The sequence below is a fragment of the Dendrobates tinctorius genome, unplaced genomic scaffold (assembly GCF_039654945.1).
Source record: "Dendrobates tinctorius isolate UK_male_01 unplaced genomic scaffold, ASM3965494v1 ptg000226l, whole genome shotgun sequence".
Classification (NCBI taxonomy): Eukaryota; Metazoa; Chordata; class Amphibia; order Anura; family Dendrobatidae; genus Dendrobates; species Dendrobates tinctorius.
In genome coordinates this window covers 2,675,433-2,696,443 of record NW_027361893.1, presented here as the reverse complement: position 1 = coordinate 2,696,443, position 21,011 = coordinate 2,675,433, and the positions used below count along the sequence as shown (strand labels likewise).

Sequence of the window (21,011 nt, the reverse complement as noted above, 5' to 3'; positions counted from 1 at the left end):
CACCGAGCAGCGGCAGTGACCGGCGTAGCCGGAGAGTAGTCTGAACGTGCCGAAGTAAAGCCAGGAGATTGATAAAGTGCCAAAGGGTGAGAGGCTAAGTGTGGTCAGGACGTAACAAAAAGGTCAGGAAGCCGGAGATTGCGGTGCAGTACAAACGGGGCAGACAGGTTGGAAGTTAGAGTACCAGGCCGAAGGTCAGAGCCAGAAACAGACAACAAGCACAGAGTCACAAGGCAAAACACAGAACGAGAAAACAGATCGGGTCATACACAATAAAGCAATTGGACTAAAGAGTATGCAAGCACACCAGGGGGTCAGAAACACAGCCAAGACAGATGTATCACTGACAAGGATCCCCAGAGGAAAGTGGGTAAATATAGCCCTCCCCTAAACCAAAAGGAAGCCATACAAAATTAACCCTGAGAGGTCAGGGAAGGAACCCTGTCCACAACCATGACATCACATCTATGATCAGCTCTAATCCTGCCATCACCACAGTTCTCATTATACAAGTAGAAAACATATAATACTGATGGATAAAACAAGACTGAGCACAAGACCTTCACAGCCGTCTACATGTCATAGGTTAGGTATCACGACACCTTCTCTCCATCTACCTGATGATCCTGAGGAACATTAGGATCTTCTTGTTTACAGTCCTCTGGAAGAAGAGGATGGGGACATCTCTCTGGTGTTGTCCTCTTACTGGATAGATCTGGAGGAAACACATACAGGGACTGAATTCATTCTTTACATAAAGATAATTATAGGCCGTCTGTATTTAGTCCTGTCCATTACCTGATGATGTTAGGTGCTGTGGAACCTCCATTATGACGTTCTTGTACAGATCTCTTTGGTCTTCTAAATACTCCCACTCATCCATGGAAAAATAGACGGAGACATCCTGACACCTTATAGGAACCTGACACATACAATGATACCATCATCCCCCCGATACCTTCATAGTGTTACTGTATAATATCCCATCATTCCCAAGTGTCACCTCTCCAGTCAGCAGCTCAGTCATCTTGTAGGTGAGTTCTAGGATCTTCTGTTCATTGATGTCCTCATGTATCAGGGAGTGAGGTGTAGGCCCCGTGATTGGGCTCAGGAGTCTTCCCCATCCCTCAGACACAGGGTCCTGACAGCGCTCACTAGAGGTCTTCTTCACTACTGTGTAATCCTGGTTATGGAGAGACACATTAATAAATCTCACTACAGACATTTCCAGAGTCCTCACCTCTCCAGTTCTGTCCATCTGTTATTCCCATAGATAAGAATGATGTAATGTGACGTCATCAGAATCTCTCACCTCTCCAGTAAGCCGGAAGAGGATCTCTAGGGTGAGGTATAATATCATCTCCACCATCTTGTTTCTGTCCATATCCATCGTTGATGGGTAAATCAGGAAAATTCTCTTTCGTAGAAGATCTTCACTGAGAGGATCCGATATTGTAGAGACCTGAATGAGAAGAAGATGAGCCGATGTAACATCATAAAATCCTGTGTAATAATACAATTACTGGAGATAATAAGGGAAACATATGAGGAGATTTATTATTTTACAGTATTTAGTTTCCTTCTTTACATCTACTAATAAAACCTATATATTTAGGCCACAGACAACAAGCAGTTTCTCCCTCGGAGTCGGCAGCTGAATACGTTCCTCATAGACTCATCTTCCATAACGCTAATTCTCGTCTCATTTACCGACACTGGAATCGGCATTAGCAATACTGCAGGAGATATTCATTACACGTGACAGGAGGAATAACTACTTCATGATGAGGACGACATCTTCATCTTCTACTACGGCTCTAGAAACAGATTTGTCCAGAGTCCGTCACTGACTCCATCCCCACCGGCCGTCTATATGAAGGTTTCCCGTCTTCCCCGCACTGTAATCTTCTATCACGTTAGATCTCAGCTCTGAGTCACACACAGAAGTTTGAGGCTTTTAGAAAAGATTTTTTGTTTCCACAAACACAGTGGACAGAAATAATCTGATCCCAAAGTCTCCATGTACAGTGATTTATGGGGTTTATTTCTCCCCTTAGGCTTTCCTATATTACTAGAAAAACACCAGAAAAAACATTAAAATGCTTCTAAAGAAAATTGACTCCAACAATTCTTGTAAAAGGAAAAAAATTTGGAAAAAGCAGAAGACTTTTTTTTTTTCACACAAACAATTGTTTAACCCCTTCACTACCAAGGGTGGTTTGCACATTTACTCCCGGGCCAATTTTTACAATTCTGACCACTGTCCCTTTGTGAGGTAATAACTGTGGAACGCTTCCATGGATCCTGGTGATTCTGACATGTTTTCTCGTGACATATTGTACTTCATGGTAGTGGTAAAATTTCATTCATATAACTTGCGTTTATTTGTGAAAAAAACGGAAAATTCGCGAAAGTTTTGAAAATTTCGCAATTTTCCAACTTTGAATTTTTATGCCATTAAATCACAGAGATACGGCACACAAAAAACTTAGTAAGTAACATTTCCCACATGTTTACTTCACATCGGCACAATTTTGGAACCAAAATTTTTTTTTTGTTAGGAAGTTAAGGGTTAAAAGTTGACCAGTGATTTCTCATTTTTACAACACCATTTTATTTTTACGACCACATCACATTTGAAGCCACTTTGAGGGGTCTATATGATAGAAAATACCAAAAAGTGACACCATTCTAAAACATGGATTTTTGTGAGTACTCACCGTAAAATCCTTTTCTCCGAGACGCTCATTGGGGGACACAGAGACTGTGGGGACACAGAGACTGTGGGTGTGTGCTTCTGCCGTCTGGAGGCCGACACTAAGTGTACAAAAAAAGAGTTAGCTCCTCCTCCGCCGCATACACCCTCGCCCCTAGGCCGGGCGTAACTCAGTTTAGTGCATAAGCAGTAGGAGAACGCGCCTTAAACTCAGGCAAGAAACTATATGTCTGAAAAAGGGGGCCACCCTAAACCTTGTACAAGGATTTGTATAACTCAAAATAAGTAAATGCCAACTGGCTGATAGGGTGGGTGCTGTGTCCCCCAATGAGCGTCTCGGAGAAAAGGATTTTACGGTGAGTACTCACAAAAATCCATGTTTCTCCTTCGTCTCATTGGGGGACACAGAGACTGTGGGACGTTCTAAAGCAGTCCTCTGGGCGGGATCTTAGCTCACCCAATCCATGCTAATTTGCGCCCCTGATTAGAGGTGCGCAACTGCTGCCTGGAGAATCTTTCTTCCCAGGCTTGCATCCGAGGATGCCTGGGTATGTACGTTATAATGTTTGACAAACGTATGCAAACTGGACCAGGTAGCTGCTTTGCATACCTGCTCCGCTGAAGCCTGGTGTCGCAGTGCCCATGAGGCACCCACTGCCCGTGCCGAGTGAGCCTTGATCCCTGCCGGAACCGGCGTGCCACTGATTTGATAAGCTTCTTGGACCGTCAGGCGAACCCATCTGGCCAAAGTCGCTCTGGACGCAGCGAGCCCCTTCCGCCGCCCCTCTGGAACCACGAATAGAGAGTCTGTCTGGCGGAATGGCGCTGTCCTTGTCACATACCTTCTAAGAGCTCTTACCAGATCCAGGGTGTGCAAAGCCTTCTCTACCCTGTGCACCGGTGCCGGGCAAAACGAGGGTAAGACAATGTCTTCGTTGATATGAAATGCAGACACAACCTTCGGCAAGAAGGGAGGAGCTGGCCTTAAAACTACCTTATCTTTATAAAAGGTCAGGAACGGCGGTTTACAAGATAAGGCCGCCAATTCCGAAACCCGCCTAATAGACGTTATAGCTACTAGAAAAACGACCTTTCTGGACAGGTAAGGCAAGGAGACCTCTTGCAATGGTTCGAAAGGAGCCTCCTGAAGGGCCCTGAGCACCAAGTTCAGGTCCCATGATTCCGTCGGCGCCTTATAGGGGGGTACTAAATGTGCGACCCCTTGCATAAACGTCCTAACCTGCCAGACGGAAGCGACTTTTCGTTGGAAAAGCACCGACAGGGCCGAGATTTGCGTTCTGAGCGAACTCGGAGCCAACCCTGCGTCCAGCCCTGCCTGTAGAAAAGCCAGTACGTTGGGGATCGAAAAAACCAGAGGAGCCACTTCACGATCCCTACACCAACGGAAAAAAACTTCCCAAGTTCGATGATATACTCTCGCCGAGGAAGGCTTTCGGGCACTCACCATCGTGGCCGCCACATCGCGCCTGAATCCTGCCTGTGTTAACAGCCAAGATTCAATGGCCACGCCGTCAAACACAGGGCCCCTAAGTTCGGATGGCAGATCGGCCCCTGGGACAGTAAGTCCGGCCGATCTGGAAGACGCCAGGGTACGTCCACCACTAGTTGGACCAGATCTGCATACCAGGCCCGCCGGGGCCAGTCTGGGGCCAGCAGAATTGCTGGAACCTTCTCTCTCCTTATTTTCCTGATAACTCTTGGAAGCAGCGGCAGCGGGGGGAACAAGTACGGGAGACGAAACTGGCTCCACGGGAGCACCAGAGCGTCTGCTGCGATTGCCTGCGGATCGAGGGATCGAGCGACAAACCTTTGTACTTTGGCATTCTCTCTGGATGCCATAAGGTCCACGTCTGGTGTCCCCCACCGTTGGCAGATCTGCTGAAAGATCTCGGGGTGCAGGGACCATTCCCCTGCCGCGACCCCCTGTCGGCTGAGAAAATCTGCCGCCCAGTTTTCGACTCCTGGAATGTGCACCGCTGAAATTACCACGCGGTTCTTCTCTGCCCAACGCAGTACCAGTCCGACCTCGCGCATGGCTGCCTGGCTGCGCGTGCCCCCTTGATGGTTGACATATGCTACTGCTGTAGCATTGTCCGACTGGATGCGCACCGGCCGGTGTCTCAGGAAACACTGGAAATGTTGCAGGGCCAATCGTATTGCCCGTATCTCCAGAATGTTGATCGGGAGAACTATCTCCTGAACGGACCACCGCCCCTGGGCTATGTGACTCTGGAAAACTGCTCCCCAACCTTGCAGGCTTGCATCGGTCGTCACCACCAACCATTGTTCCGGGGGAAAGGGTTTCCCCTGGACCAGAGACGAGTCGCGAGTCCACCACCGGAGTGAACCTCGTACCAGCGGAGACAACTTGCACCGATGACTGAGAGACAGCAGCCTCCGGTCCCATGCTGTCAAGAGCGCATGCTGAAGCGGACGGAGATGGAACTGGGCAAACGGGATTGCTTCCATCGCCGCCACCATTCTGCCCAACACACTCATGCCGTACCGGATGGATCTGGTGCCCGGCTGTAGAAGGTTCCGTACCCCTTGCTTGATTTTTTGCGCCTTGTCCTGAGGGAGGATCACCAGCCCCCGGGAGGTGTCGAAAATCATGCCTAGGAACACGATTCTTTGGGCTGGAACCAAGGACGACTTGCTCCGATTGATCAACCAGCCCAGACGGGCCAGGGTATCCAGAGTGATACTGACATTGTCCTGGCACTCCTGAAACGACGGCCCCTTTACCAAAAGGTCGTCCAGGTAAGGTAACACCGTTATGCCCCGTGCATGCAGGATGGCCATAACCACCGCCATTATCTTTGTAAAGACTCTGGGGGCAGTGGCTAAGCCGAAGGGCAGAGCCACAAATTGGAAATGACGTCCTCCGATCGCAAATCGCAGGAACCTCTGGTGTGGGGGAAATATCGGAATATGCAGATATGCATCCTGCACATCGATCGAGGCCAGGAATTCCCCTGGATCCATGGCTGCAATGACCGAGCGGAGGGACTCCATCCGGAATCGCCTGACCCTGATGAATCTGTTCAGGATCTTTAGATCCAGTACTGGCCTCACAGTCCCGTCTTTTTTGGGGACCAAAAACAGATTGGAGTAAAACCCCTGCGACTCTTCGCCCTGCGGCACTGGGGCGATGACCCCTTTGCGCTGTAGCGTCATTATAGCCTGTAACAAACTCTCCGCCTGCGAATCTGTCTTGGAAAGTCGGGAACGGAAGAATCGCTGTGGTGGCCGTCCGACAAACTCTATCTTGTACCCGGACGATATTAGTTCTGCCACCCAAGTGTCGCGTGTCACTGCGACCCAAACGTGGCTAAACCCTAGTAGGCGTCCGCCCACTCTGTCGTCCGTAGGTACGGAGCGCCTCCAGTCATTTAGCTGGAGGTTTTTGGGACCTGGCCCCCCTCGCTCTGGGCAAACGGCCTCGGCCTCTACCCAGCGGATTGGCCCTGTAAGAGGCTTGCTTTTCCCTACTCTGGCCATCGTTTGCGGAGGAGTATGCCCTGGCCGAAGTCCCCCCCCAGGGGCTATGAAAGGGTCGAAAACGCCTCTGCGTTTGCCTGAATGCCGGGCAACTTCTCTGCTGCGGGAGGAAACTACTTCTCCCCCCTGTGGCTTCTGAGATAAGCCTATCCAGCTTCTCACCGAACAGCCGATTGCCCTGAAAAGGCAATGAGGTTAAGGATTTTTTAGAGATAGAATCCGCTTTCCACAGCCTCAGCCATAATGCACGCCTAATGGCGATCGCATTCGCTGCCGCCACAGCCGAACACTCGGCCGCGTCCAGTGAGGCGCTGACAAGATAATCACTCGCTCCTGATATCTGATTTGCCACCTCCAAGACCTCCGCGGGCAGATCCCTGTCTTGGAGGGCCTTATACAGAGCGTCCCCCCACGAAACCATGGCTTTAGCCACCCAAGTTGCCGCAAAGGAGGGGGCCAGAGCCGACCCTGCTGCCTCATATACCGAGCGGGCAAGCCCGTCCATGAGGCGATCAGTTGGGTCCTTTATAGAAGAAACACTGGGTATCGACAATAGCGATCTTGATGCTAAACGTGATACCGGTGGGTCCACTACTGGCGACTCTACCCAACCCTTATGGAGCTCAGGAGGAAACGGATACTTTGCTTGCAGCGCTTTTTGCATTGCAAAACGCTTATCCGGGTGTTCTCTATGTTTCTGGACTAGCTCCTCAAACTCCGGATGCGTGGCAAACCTTCTATGTGGTCGCCTGGATTTCTTGAAAGAGACCTTGTGACCTGAGGCTGTGGGCACATCGTCCTCGATCTCTAATGTCTGGTTGACTGCCTCAATGAGACTGTCCACCGAGTCCTGGAACCCCAGGCTTTCTAGATTCCAGGCCTCCTCCTCCTCTCCTTCATCCTGATCGCTCCCTGAGCTCAGCGACGGGGAACGGGATGCCCTAATACCCGCCGCCGAAGCCCCGGAGGGCCCGGCCGACGGGGAACGAGCCCTTTTGATATGAGCTTGCCTGGTACTGGAGCGACCTCTAATGGTTGGAGGGTCCTGAGACGAGGACGAGCTCTCTTCCGCTGGCAGACCACCATCCTTGTTCCTGCCCGGGCCTTGAAGGGATTCAATTGCCCTTGTAAGGGACAGCATAGAATGCGATAAGGACACCGCCCATTCCGGGGGGTCCTGACCCCTGGGTTCAGAAACAGTGGGGGGCTCCTGGGCGCGCTCCGACTCGCAGGCTTCACAATATTTACCCGCCTGTGCCTTTGGCAGCCTGACCCCACAGGACACGCAAACCGCGTAAAGGAAAGAGTGAGCTTTCCCTTTGGCAGACATACTTGCACAGGCTGAAGGCAGGGTAGAAGGAGGAGGAGGGTAACCCCTTCCCTGACAACCAGTGCGGTTCTCCAAACGGAGTTACACTCACCCACCGGCAGGGTCCCACTCCTGTTTGAAGTACCCCGGGAAGCTCCGGATGCGTGGACGCGAGGTGGTAGGGCGGAAGTCTCCTCTCCGGGACCTGTGCGCCCGCCGTTTTCCACCCCTTGACCTCCAGGCCTCCTGCTCCTATACAGCGCGTCTCCCCGACGTCAGTGGGCGGGACTTCCGGCTACCACCGGAAGTCGGCGCGCGGCCTCGCGCGATACTCACGGACCTCCTCCTGCAGCGGGGCCGCGGCCGCCGGCGGGCTTCCGGCCGCACTCCGGTACACGCGGTGTGCGGCGTCCGGGTGCAACGCCACTCTGGCTACCGTTACTCACCGGGGCAAACTTGCGGTGCGCTCCAGGAGCGGATCCCCCAAATATTAAAGGTGAGCAGGGCCATCCGCCGTGGGCTCCATCCCCGGCAGGGGGGGGGGGGGGGGGACTTCTGGTACCGGTTTCTTCCCCCTGTACTCGCCACGTCCACAAACTAGATCGGCTCACCTGCGCCTCCAATTCAGCCCCTGGACTCACTACCAAGGGGTGGAAGGGGCCTCCATACATTGTTGTTGTAGGAGAGGAACAACGTGGAGGCTGACCCCTGGTTCTGCTCACACGTGCTCGCCTGATGAAGTTATGGGGAAACCGAATCCTCTTATCAGGACGCGTTGCCCCTCTTTTAAAAAATAGTTGTCTGGCAAAAAGTCCCAGATGTGTCCCTCGGTGCGGGAGAGGACACGTGGAGGGTTACTCACACGTGGTCGCCCGTTGATGATTTGGGGAGATCGGATCCTCTCTATAGGATCCGTCGCCCCTGTCTTATCTTCATAGAAAAAAAGGGAAAAAAAAAAATCTAGTCTGGAGCTCCAGACTGCGTGTGCCTCCATCAGACACTAAGCAAAAACTGAGTTACGCCCGGCCTAGGGGCGAGGGTGTATGCGGCGGAGGAGGAGCTAACTCTTTTTTTGTACACTTAGTGTCGGCCTCCAGACGGCAGAAGCACACACCCACAGTCTCTGTGTCCCCACAGTCTCTGTGTCCCCCAATGAGACGAAGGAGAAAACTGCACCCCTCAAGGTGCTCAAAACCACATTCAAGAAGTTTATTAACCCTTCAGGTGCTTCACAGGAATTTTTTGAATATTTAAAAAAAAATGAACATTTAACTTTTTTTCACAAAAAAAAATTTCAGGTTCAATTTTTTTTATTTTACCAAGGGTAACAGGAGAAATTGGACTGCAAAAGTTATTGTGCAATTTGTCCTGAGTACGCTGATACCTGATATGTGGGGGGGGGGGACCACTGTTTCGGCGCATGGCAGAGCTCAGAAGGGAAGGAGCACCGTTTGACTTTTTCAATGCAAAATTGGCTGGAATTCAGATCGGATGCCATGTCACGTTTGGAGAGCCCCTGATGTACCTAAACAGTGTAAACCCCCCACAAGTGACCCCATTTTGGAAACTAGACCCCCCAAGGAACTTATCCAGATGTTTGGTGAGAACTTTGAACCCCCAAGGGCTTCACAGAAGTTTATAATGTACAGCCATACAATTACAAAATCATATTTTTTCCACAAAAATGATCTTTCACCCTCAATTCTTATTTTTCCAAAGGTAACAGGACCCTAAAAGTTATTGTGCAATATGTCCTGAGTACGCTGATACCCCACATGTGGGGGTAAACCACTATTTGTGCGCATGGCAGAGCTCGGAAGGGAAGCAGCGCCATTTGACTTTTTTGGCTGGAATTGAGATCTGACACCATGTCGCGTTTAGAAAGCCCCTGATGTACCTAAACAGTGGAATCCCCCCACAAATGACACCATTTTGGAAACTAGACCCCCTAAGGAACTTATCTAGATGTGTGGTGAGCACTTTCAACCCCCAAGGGCTTCACAGAAGTTTATAATGCCCGGGCGTAAAAATAAAATAAATCGTATTTTTTCCACAAACATGATCATTTAGTCCCCTTTTTTTTTATTTTCCCAAGGGTACAAGGAGAAAATGGACCCCAAAAGGTGTTGTCCAATTAGTCCTGAGTACCCTGATATCCCATATGTGGGAGAAAACTACTGTATGGGCCCACGTCGGGGCTCGGAAGGGAAGTAGTGACGTTTTGGAATGCAGACTTTGATGGAATGGTCTGCGGGTGTCATGTTGCCTTTGGAGAGCCCCTGATGTACCTAAACAGTGGAATCCCCCCACAAATGACACCATTTTGGAAACTAGACCCCCTAAGGAACTTATCTAGATGTGTGGTGAGCACTTTGAACCCCCAAGGGCTTCACAGACGTTTATAACGACCGGGCGTGAAAATAGAAAAATCATTTTTTCCCCACAAAAATTATATTTTTGCCCCCAATTTTTTATTTTCCCAAGGGCAACAGGAGAAATAGGACCCCAAAAGTTGTTTTGCAATTTGTCCTGAGTAGGCGGATACCCCATATGTGGGGGTAAAACACTGTTTGAGCGCATGGCAGAGCTTGGAAGGGAAGGAGCGCTGTTTGACTTTTTCAACGCAGAATTGGCTGGAATTGAGATCAGATGCCATGTTGCGTTTGGAGAGCACCTGATGTGCCCAAACAGTGGAAACCCCCCAATTCTAACTCCAACCCTAACCCCAACACACCCCTAACCCTAATCTCAGCCCTAGCCCTAACCGTAATGGGAAAATGGAAATAAATACATTTTTTTAGTTTTATTATTTTTCCCTTACTAAGGGGGTGATAACGGGGGATTTGATTTACTATTTATGGCGGGTTTTATGTTTGGCGGCTGTCGCACGCTAAACGACGCTTTTTATTGTAAAAATAGTTTTTGCATCACCACATATTGAGAGCTATAATTTTTCCGTATTTTGACCCACCGAGTCATGTGAGGTCTTATTTTTTGTGGGACGAGTTGACGTTTTTATTGGTATCATTTTTGGGCACGTGACATTTTTTGATCGCTTTTTATTCCGATTTTTGGGACGCAGAATGAACAAAAAACAGCGTTTCATGAATTTCTTTTGGGGGGGTGCGTTTACACCGTTCCACGTGCAGTAAAATTGATAAAGCGGTTTTATTCTTCGGGTCGGTACGGTTACAGCGATACCTCATTTAGGTCATTTTTTATGTTTTGACTCTTTTATGCAATAAAAACAATTTTATATTAAAAAAATAATTATTTTTGCATCGCTTTATTCTGCGAGCAATAACTTTTTTTATTTTTTTGCTGATGACGCTGTGTGGTGGCTCGTTTTTTGCGGGACAAGCTGACGTTTTTTTTAGCAGTACCAGGGATATTTATATGCGTCTTTTTGATCCTGCGTTATGATAATAAATCATTATTTTTTGCTTTGTTTTTTATTTTTAATTTTTAAGGGGTTCGCTAAAGGGGTTAACTAATGGGACAGTTTTATAAGGCAGGTCGGTACAGACGCGGCGATACCAAATATGTGTACTTTTGTTTTTTTATTATTTTAAAAAAATGAATTAGGGAATATTTTATTTTTTTTAATTTATTTAGCGATTTTTTTAAAATTATTTTTACACTTTTTTTTTTTTTAAACTTTATTAGGTTGTCCCAGGGGGGACATCACTGTCCTGTGACAGATCGCTGATCTGTCACATCACAGATCACTGTGACAGATCAGCGATCTGTCACAGGCATAGACGCAGACTTCCTCATGCCTGCGCTTTGGAGGCACTGAGGAAGTCAGCTCCCTACAGACCCCCGAAGGTCCCCGTCGCCATCTTGGATCCGGGGACCTGTAGGGAAAGAGACCCCTGCAGCAGCGCTGCACATTGCGCTGCTGTGGGGGGCTCAGGGAAGCACGGAGGGAGCCCCCTCCCTGCTGATGCTTCCCTTTAACCCCCGGTACACCGCGATCGTGTTTGATCGCGGTGTGCAAGGGGTTAACGTGTCGGGGGCGGTCCGTGACCGCCCCTGACACATTGTGCCGGGTGTCAGCTGATAATCAGCTGACACCCGGCCGCGATCAGCGGCGCTCATGACGTGGGCGCCGCTGATCGTGCTAGACGTAATATTCCGTCCATGGTACTTAGGGCCCAGGTCACATGGACCGAATATTACGTCCAATGAAGGAAAGGGGTAAAAAAAAAAAAAAAAAAAAAAAGTTCTTTTGGGCCCTGGAACATAGATGTACACCGCAGGGACGGCACAGGTGCGGCTGCAACAAAAACCCTGGCAGTTTATCCACTTGCTGGTATCTAAGAAGGTGTGACAGAGCTCAGCTGAATGCCCTCCGCCCCTAAGTACTCGATAGTATGGGGCGGCCTAGTTACTATGATACTTACATGCCTAATAATGCGGTCTGTGATAAAGAAACTTGGCACTCAACTTCTGAAGATATGAGGCAATTTTAATGCAGTCAAAACTGTAGTACAGTGTGCTGACGTTTCGGTCAAACAGTGACCTTCATCAGTGTACTAACAATGGAAACAAACAAAGCAAACAAAATAAATAATGAAATCTAACATCTATATACAGCTCTGGCAAAAATTAAGAGACCTCTGCAAAATGTTCAGTTTGTCTGATGTTTCTCTTTATAGGTATATTTTTGAGTAAAATGTAAAATTGCTCTTTTATTCTATAAACTACTGACAACAGGTTTCAGAATTTCCAAGCAATAAATTTTGTATTTATTTTCAGTGTCACAAAGGGGGAAGAAAAAAAACGGGTTTTTCAATGTACCCGCGCTGACCACACAAGGACAAAATTATTCTTGAAAGCTTTATTGTGCCGACGCGTTCCGTGGCAAATCAGCCACTTCCTCGGGGCCAAAGAATTACAGTATCTGATTACAGCAGTGGATTAAGGCTATGTGCACACGCTGCGGATTCACCCGCGGATTTGTATCTGCGGATCCGCAGGTAAAACCGCAGCTAAAATGATCAGCGGTTTTACCTGCGGATTGGCCAGCGGTTTGCCACCTGGACAATGGAATAGCGGAATCCGCATGTCAATTCTTTCTGCGGATTCAAAACCGCAGCTTTTCCGCAGTTGAAAATCCGCAGCATGCGCACAGCAGAATGTAAATCCCATAGACTTACATTGTACTGTACACTGTCTGCAGAACTGCTGCAGATCCGCAGCAAAGACCGCAGCGTGTGCACATAGCCTTATACAAAACCTTCATGACATCACAATTACATGCAAAAAGACATCACTTCCTGTGGAAACGCCTCCTCCAATGTCAAAATGTCATACACCAGTCACAAGAACGTTATATCAAGACCTAACCTCTGGTGAAACACAATAAACATCTAAAAAAATCAATCTTTAATTTTGAAAAAAGTGTATGAAACCTATAATCACTACATATTAAAATTTTATGAAAAATAGAATTAACTAGAATCAAACCCACAGGTTTTAGGCAAACCTGAACACTCAGGGCTTCCCATTACCATCATGCTATCTCTCCACTTGTAAGGAACGGTTGTGTGATTTGGAATTAACCGATTATTCGGTAAAATTCCCACTAGGTGTCCGACAGCCAAAGCCGAACGCCCGCGTAAGTACGCTGACCCGCCTGATCAGGGAAAGAAATCCGTCAAAACCTTCATGACATCACAAACGGACAAAACATCACTTCCTGTGAACACGCCCCCTCCAATGTCAAAATGTCATACACCAGTCACAATAACGTTCTATCAAGGGCCAACCTCTGATCAAACACGTTAAACATCTAAATAATCAATCTTTCATTTAAAAAGTGTACGAAACCCATAATAAATATATATTAAAATTGTATAAAGACAGAATGACTGGACTCAAACCCGCAGGTTTTAGGCAAGCCTGAACCCTGTAGGCTTCCCATTACCCTTATGCTATCTCTCCACTTGCAAGGAATGGTTAGGTAATTTGGAATTAACCGATTATTTGGTAAAATACCCGCTAGGTGTCCGACATCCAAAACCGGACCCTCACGTCAGGGAAGGAAATCCGTCGGGCCGCTAGGGACAAAAAAAACATGAAAGGCAGCTTATCAAAAAAGATCTACCAACTCAATGAGGCCTTTAGGATGAATGGCATCTAGTTTATCTATCCAATACAGTTCTCTCTTATTTAGACACTGTATTCTGTTTGGGGTATCTGCTGGTATATGATCTATGGGTGTAACTCGTAGTGAGGCTTTATTCCCGTGTTTTTCAAAACAATGTCGAGACAAGCCATGTTTCAGATATCCTTTAGAGATATGGTGTCTATGCGAGTTCACCCTTAGATGTAGAGGCTGTGTAGTGCGTCCCACTCACTACGAGTTACATCTATATATCATATACCAGCGGATACCCCAAACAGAGTACAGTGTCTTAATAAGAGAGAAGTGTATTGCATATGTAAACTAGATACCATTCATCCAAAAGGCCTTAATGAGTTGTGTGAGGTAGCGCTGTCATTCAGGGTTGGGGGACACTCGCTTGGCAGCAAATAAATCACATCCGGTACGGGTTTTCCATAAAACCATATCAGTCTGTGAGGTTTATTATTCAGCATAAACCAAAGGAAGCGCCACAAAGTTCATATCAGCATAGCGTCCATTATATAGGCTATTCAGCCTCATCATTATCTCACCCGTCAGGGTTCCTTATGCGGCTTCACCGTCGCATACGTTAGTTCCCTCCAGGGAGCTCTCAGGCACACATCGCCAACGCTAACACAGGCGCTCCACAGGCTGTTAGCCAGGAGATCCTTCTCCTCACGGGACCTTCCAAACTGGACCAATCAGGTCCCAGCATTCACCCCAGGTGACCTACCCTGGCCACCATATGTGGTCTGTAGCCACGCCCACCGGGTCTCATGGCTATGACCTCATCACAGGTCCTTCACACACTCACATAGCCTTTTACTATAGGCGTTATCAGACACACCCCTGGGTGGATTTGTAGGTAACCAGAACCCGCCCATCTCTCTAGTTACCTGAAGACTTCTCCCTTATACTTAGAAACAACACCTCAGCAATGATATTGCTGATCACACATACACAAGTCTCCATCTCAAAGCCACCCACTTTGAGATACATAACTATCCTTCAGGATTCTGCCACTCATCCGTTCTCTTGGGACATCCACACAGCGCCCCCTAGAGGACACAGTGGTCATTACACCACAGTTGGTAGATCTTTTTTGATAAGCTGTTTTTCATGTTTTTTTGTCCCTAGTGGCCTGACGGATTTCTTTCCCTGACCAGGCGGGTCAGCGTACTCACGTGGGGGTTCGACTTTGGATGTCGGACACCTAGTGGGAATTTTACCGAATAATCGGTTAATTCCAAATCACACAACCATTCCTTACAAGTGGAGAGATAGCATAATGGTAATGGGAAGCCCTGAGTGTTCTGGCTTGCCTAAAACCTGTAGGTTTGATTCTAGTTAAATCTATTTTTATAAAATTGTAATATTTAGGGAATATAGGTTTCATACACTTTTTCAAAATTGAAGATTGATTGTTTAGATATTTAATGTGTTTCATCAGAGGTTAGCCCTTGATATAATGTTATTGTGACTGGTGTATGATATTTTGACATTGTAGGGGGCGTTTCCACAGGAAGTGATGTTTGTTGTTTGTAATTGTGATGTCATGAAGGTTTTGTATAAAACCACTGCTGTAATCAGATACTGTAATTCTTTGGCCCTGAGGAAGTGGCAGCTTTGCCCGAAATGCGTCGACACAATAAAGCTTTCAAGAATATTTCTGTCCTTGTGTGGTCATCGCGGATACATTGAAAAAAACGGTCTTTTTCTTCCTCCTTTGTGACATTGATATCTACGGGAGTCTGCAGCGACCACTGGTTCCTTTTACATTCTGCAAGGGGCTGTGACTGTTCATAACCTGTAAAAGGTAAGTGCACTATCCATGTATTGTCACCCAAAATATCACTTTTATCGCCCTATGTGCGCTCTCTTTCCTTAATTTCATATTTATTTTCAGAAAATAAGAAATGGTCAAAATAAAAAGAAAGATGCAGTGCTTGCAGACCTCAAATAATGCTATGTAAACAAGATCATAATCATTTAGAAACAACAATAATAATAATAATGTTTTAACTCAGGAAGAGTTGAGAAACCAATATTTTGTGGAATGACCATGATTGTTAATCCCAGCTTTCATGCGTCTTGGCTGCTTTCCACCAGTCTTTCACACTGCTTTTGGGTGACCTTATGCCACTCCTGATACAAAAATTTAAGCAGTTCTTTATTTGATGCTTGTGACTATCCATCTACCTCTTGATTACATTCCAGAGGTTTTCAATGGGGTTCAGGTCTGCAGATTGGGCTGGCCATGACAAGGATTTGATGTGGTGGTCCTTCATCCACACATTGATTGACCTAGCTGTGTGGCATGGCGCATTGTCCTGCCGGAAAAACCAGTCCTCAGACTTGGGGAACATTACCTGAGCAGAAGGAATCAACTGTTTTTCCAGGATAGCCTTGTATGCGGCTTGATTCATACATCCTTCACAAAGATTAACCTGCCCAATTTCAGCCTTGCTGAAGCATCCCCAGAATATCACCGATCCTCCACCAAATTTCACAGTGGGTGCAAGACACTGTGGGCTTGTACACCTCTCCAGGTCTCTGTCTAACCATTAGACAACCAGGTGCCGGGCAAAGCTGAAAATGCAACTCATCAGAGAAGATTACCTTACTCCAGTCCTCTATGGTCCAAGCCTTATGGTCTTTGGCAAACTTCAGCCTGGCTCTACTTTGCTTTTCACTGATGAAAGGCTTTTTTCTAGCTTTACATGACTTGAGCCCTGCCTCTAGGAGCCTGTTACGAACTGTTCTTGCCATGCACTTCCCCCCAGCTGCCATTTGCCATTCTTTTTGTAGGTCACTTGATGTCATCCTGTGGTTGCTGAGTGACATTGGAATAAGATGACGGGCATCCCAGCCAGGAGAGAGTCGTTTTCACCCTCTGCTGGTCTGTAGCTTTGTTGTCCCCAATGTCTGCTGCTTGACCTTGTTGTAACTGACAGCAGTCTTAGAAATTTTAAGGATGGAGGCAACATGACGCTCACTGTATCCCTCTGCCAGTAAAGCCAGAATTGAGCCCTTCTTTTCCTCACTCCAGACTTTTCTTTTCAACTCCTTTTGCATGGTTAAAAGTTATTTTTTCATTCCTATTACTTTTGGGGTATTACAAGCACTTGTTTTGCCATCCAGCTTGTCCTATTGCAAGAGGATTGTGAACACCACAGCAGTTTTTTTATACTTTCCTTCGTTAACTAAGATTTGGTTCAGGTGATCACCTGATCTAGAAGCACATTAAGTAGAATGAGATGTACTCTGGTTGGAATTCAACTGACACTGGAATGGACATGTAGAGAAGTTGATTTTTATAGAACTGTGCAAGTGGTCTCTTAATTATTGCCAGAGCTGTATATAAGAGTGTGTATATAAGAGTGTGTATATGTGTATGTATATATATATATATATATATATATATATATATATATATATATATATATATATATATATATATATATATATATATATATATATACACACATACATACATACATACACACACACACACATACACGTCAAGCCACGCTCGCTGCATCTATCCACAGTCACTCCGCACGCAAAGCCCTGTATAATAAATACCTAATCTATACATATATAAAATATCTAATCTAATTATTACAAATGAACCATATTTCTGCAGCTTTGACATAAAACAGTCATCAATGCAGAAAATCCTAATACAATTAACAAGATGCTAAAACCATGATGAGGAGGCAAGGAAAGCAGAAACATCCAAATACCATCAAAGGGTAAGACAGGTCCTAAAGAGCCAGCTCAATGGGAAGAATAAAATCCACACCATCAATACATATGCCCTGCCACTTATCAGATACCCTGCTGGCATAGTGTGCTGGACAAAAGAGGAGATGGAACCTGCAGAAGTGTGAAGACACGAAAGCTCCTCACAATGCATGGAGGTCTCCACCCTAAGGGTACTGTCACACTTAGCGATGCACCAGCGATCCCGACCAGCAATATGACGCGGTCAGGATCACTGGTGCATCGCTAAGCGGTCGCTAGTGAGCTGCCACACAGGCAGATCTCACCAGCGACATAGCAGGGGTCGAGGGTTGCTACTTACCTGTCAGACGAGGCGATCCTGACGTCCTCCCGCCGGCTCCACAGGAAGCGCCGCAGGAAGCTGACGATGAGCAACAGCCCTGGACGTTCTCGCGCGATCAGCGATAATCAGCGGGGGAGCGGTCGGAGGTAAGTATCACACACAGTGATATCGCTAGCAATGTCGCTTTAAAGTCACAAGTTATAGCGATATTGCTAGCGATATCATTAAGTGTGACAGTACCTTAAGTCTAGCACCCAAAGATTGTATACCAACAGAAAGGAGGGTGGTTGAGGCTTGATAAGCATCCAAGCCACCATCAAGGATGAAACAAGGAGTGTCCAGGAATACATCAGAAAAATGGCACAAAAAGATGAGATGCTGAGAAAAAGCCTAGGGCAGCAACAACAACAGATCGGAAAGGAAGAACAAGAACATGAAGAGCCATGGCAGAACAAGTTGCAGCATGGGATGGACCATCGACAGATAATGGAGGTGGCTGACATGGAGAAATCCTACCAATGGCTGGACTCCGAGACAGCAAAGAGGCCCTAATCATAGCAGCACAAGAGCAAGCACTAAGTACCAGATCCATAGAAGCAGGAATCTACCAGACAAGACAAGATCCAAGGTGCAGACTACGCAAAGAAACCTCAGAAACCGTCCAACACAGTGTCAGGATGTAAAATGCAATCAAGAACAGCGTATACTGAATGCCACAACCAAGTAGCGGGAATTGTATACAGGAACATCTGCACAGCATATGGGCTAAGCCCCCCGAAGTCCAGGTGGGAGACCCCAGAAAAAGTGGTGGAGAATGAAAGAGCTAAAATCCTGTGGGATTTAAAGATCCAGACGGATAAGCAGATGATGGCTAGCCAACCAGACATTGTCATAGTAGACAAGGATCAGAAGACAGCAATGATAATAGATGTGGCAGTGCCATGTGACAGCAACATCAGAAAGAAGCAATATGAGAAGCTGGAGAAATACCAGGACCTCAAAGGAGAACTGGAGAAGAAGTGGACGGTGAAGGCAATAGTGATTTCAGTGGTGATAGGAGCACTTGGAGAAGTGACCCCCAAGTTGGAAGAATGGCTACAACACATCCCAGGAGCAACATCTGAGCTCGCTGTCCAGAAACGCACAATACTGGGAACAACTAAGATCCTGCACAGAACCCTCAAACTCCCAGGCCTCTGGCAGAAGACCCGAGGATGAGAAAGGACAACAAAGACCACCCCCAGTGGGGGAGAGAAGGAAGTTTGTTGTTTAAATACATGTTGCTATGAACAACAGTTTTCCTTGTGGACAGTTGTGGTAACTGAGGCCTACTATTCTTATCATTTCTAAGGTGTTTTCGTCCTTCTGTAAAGCTGGAAATAACACAATTTATTACTGTGCTGACACAGACCACCCTCTGACACAGATTGCAGGGGGAGCATCAGCAACTTCTCTGTCTGGCATGAAGCATCTCATTAACTTAAATTCAAAACACAGATTAAAAAAAAGAAACTCAAGACGGATTTCTCCAACCCAGGTATCATTTTAATCGGTGTAACAAAGCCAACCTGACAATGTCTGGTTGGCTTTAATACAGGAAAGATGTATATCTTTATACCGTGTTAGCCATTAGATACAAAAATATTCAGAATTGAGAGTCCTCAGTGGTTGATACCTTTTAATGGCTAACTGAAAAGATGGACCAATTTCTAACTAAGTGGTATTACACTCAGAGGGTGGAGCCGCCGCACTGAAATGCTCTGTGCTGCCGAGACACTGCGCCTCCACTGTGTACAGACGGGAGGGAACCTGGAGATGACATACAGGTATATACAGGAGGAGATGACACACGTATATACTATATACAGCAGGAGATGACACACAGGTATATACTATATACAGCAAGAGATGACACAGGTATATACTATATACAGGAGGAGATGACACAGGTATATACTATATACAGCAAGAGATGACACAGGTATACACTATATACAGGAGGAGATGACACAGGTATATGCTATACACAGAAGGAGATGACAGGTATATACTATATACAGGAGGAGATGACACAGGTATATACTATACACAGAAGGAGATGACACAGGTATATACTATATACAGGAGGAGATGACACAGGTATATACTATATACAGGAGGAGATGACACAGGTATATACTATATACAGGAGGAGATGACACACAGGTATATACTATATACAGGAGGAGATGACACACAGGTATATACTATATACAGGAGGAGATGACACACAGGTATATACAGTAGGAGATGACACAGGTATATACTATATACAGGGGGAGATGACACACAGGTATATACTATATACAGGAGGAGATGACACTCAGGTATATACTATATACAGGAGGAGATGACACACAGGTATATACTATATACAGGAGGAGATGACACACAGGTATATACTATATACAGGGGGAGATGACACACGTATATACTATACACAGGAAGAGATGACACTCAGGTATATACTATACACAGGAGGAGATGACACAGGTATATACTATATACAGGAGGAGATGACACAGGTATATACTATATACAGGAGGAGATGACACAGGTATATACTATATACAGGAGGAGATGACACAGGTATATACAGGAGGAGATGACACTGGTATATACTATATACAGGAGGAGATGACACACAGGTATACACTATATACAGGAGGAGATGACATACAGGTATACACTATATACAGGAGGAGATGACACACAGGTATACATTATATACAGGAGGAGATGACACACAGGTATACACTATATACAGGAGGAGATGACACACAGGTATATACTATATACAGGAGGAGATGACACAGGTATATACTATATACAGGAGGAGATGACACACAGGTATATACTATATACAGGAGGAGATGACACACAGGTATATACTATATACAGGAGGAGATGACACAGGTATATACTATATACAGGAGATGACACAGGTATATACTATACACAGGAGGAGATGACACAGGTATATACTATATATAGGAGGAGATGACACACAGGTATATACTATATACAGGAGGAGATGACATACAGGTATACACTATATACAGGAGGAGATGACACACAGGTATATACTATATACAGGAGGAGATGACACACAGGTATATACTATATACAGGAGGAGATGACACACAGGTATATACTATATACAGGAGATGACACAGGTATACACTATATACAGGAGGAGATGACACACAGGTATATACTATAT

At 46.3% G+C, this 21,011-nt stretch overlaps 2 protein-coding genes across 4 annotated transcripts in view; one reads left to right on the top strand and one right to left on the bottom strand.

Annotated features, from left to right (window-relative positions):
* LOC141059299 (uncharacterized) overlaps positions 1-21,011 on the top strand; it is a 779,988-nt gene that overhangs the window by 379,802 nt on the left and 379,175 nt on the right. The gene's annotated exons all lie outside the window — the stretch shown is intronic.
* The window catches only part of LOC141059302 (uncharacterized), a 97,980-nt gene that overhangs the window by 42,440 nt on the left and 34,529 nt on the right, over positions 1-21,011 (bottom strand). For all 3 annotated transcript variants that reach the window (XM_073555632.1, XM_073555631.1, XM_073555633.1), the window contains 4 exons: positions 1,313-1,462; positions 1,004-1,183; positions 799-922; positions 618-715 (listed from right to left, as the gene is read on the bottom strand). In XM_073555632.1, the coding sequence (XP_073411733.1) occupies positions 618-715; positions 799-922; positions 1,004-1,183; positions 1,313-1,462 (552 nt within the window). The remainder of the gene's footprint in view (positions 1-617; positions 716-798; positions 923-1,003; positions 1,184-1,312; positions 1,463-21,011) is intronic.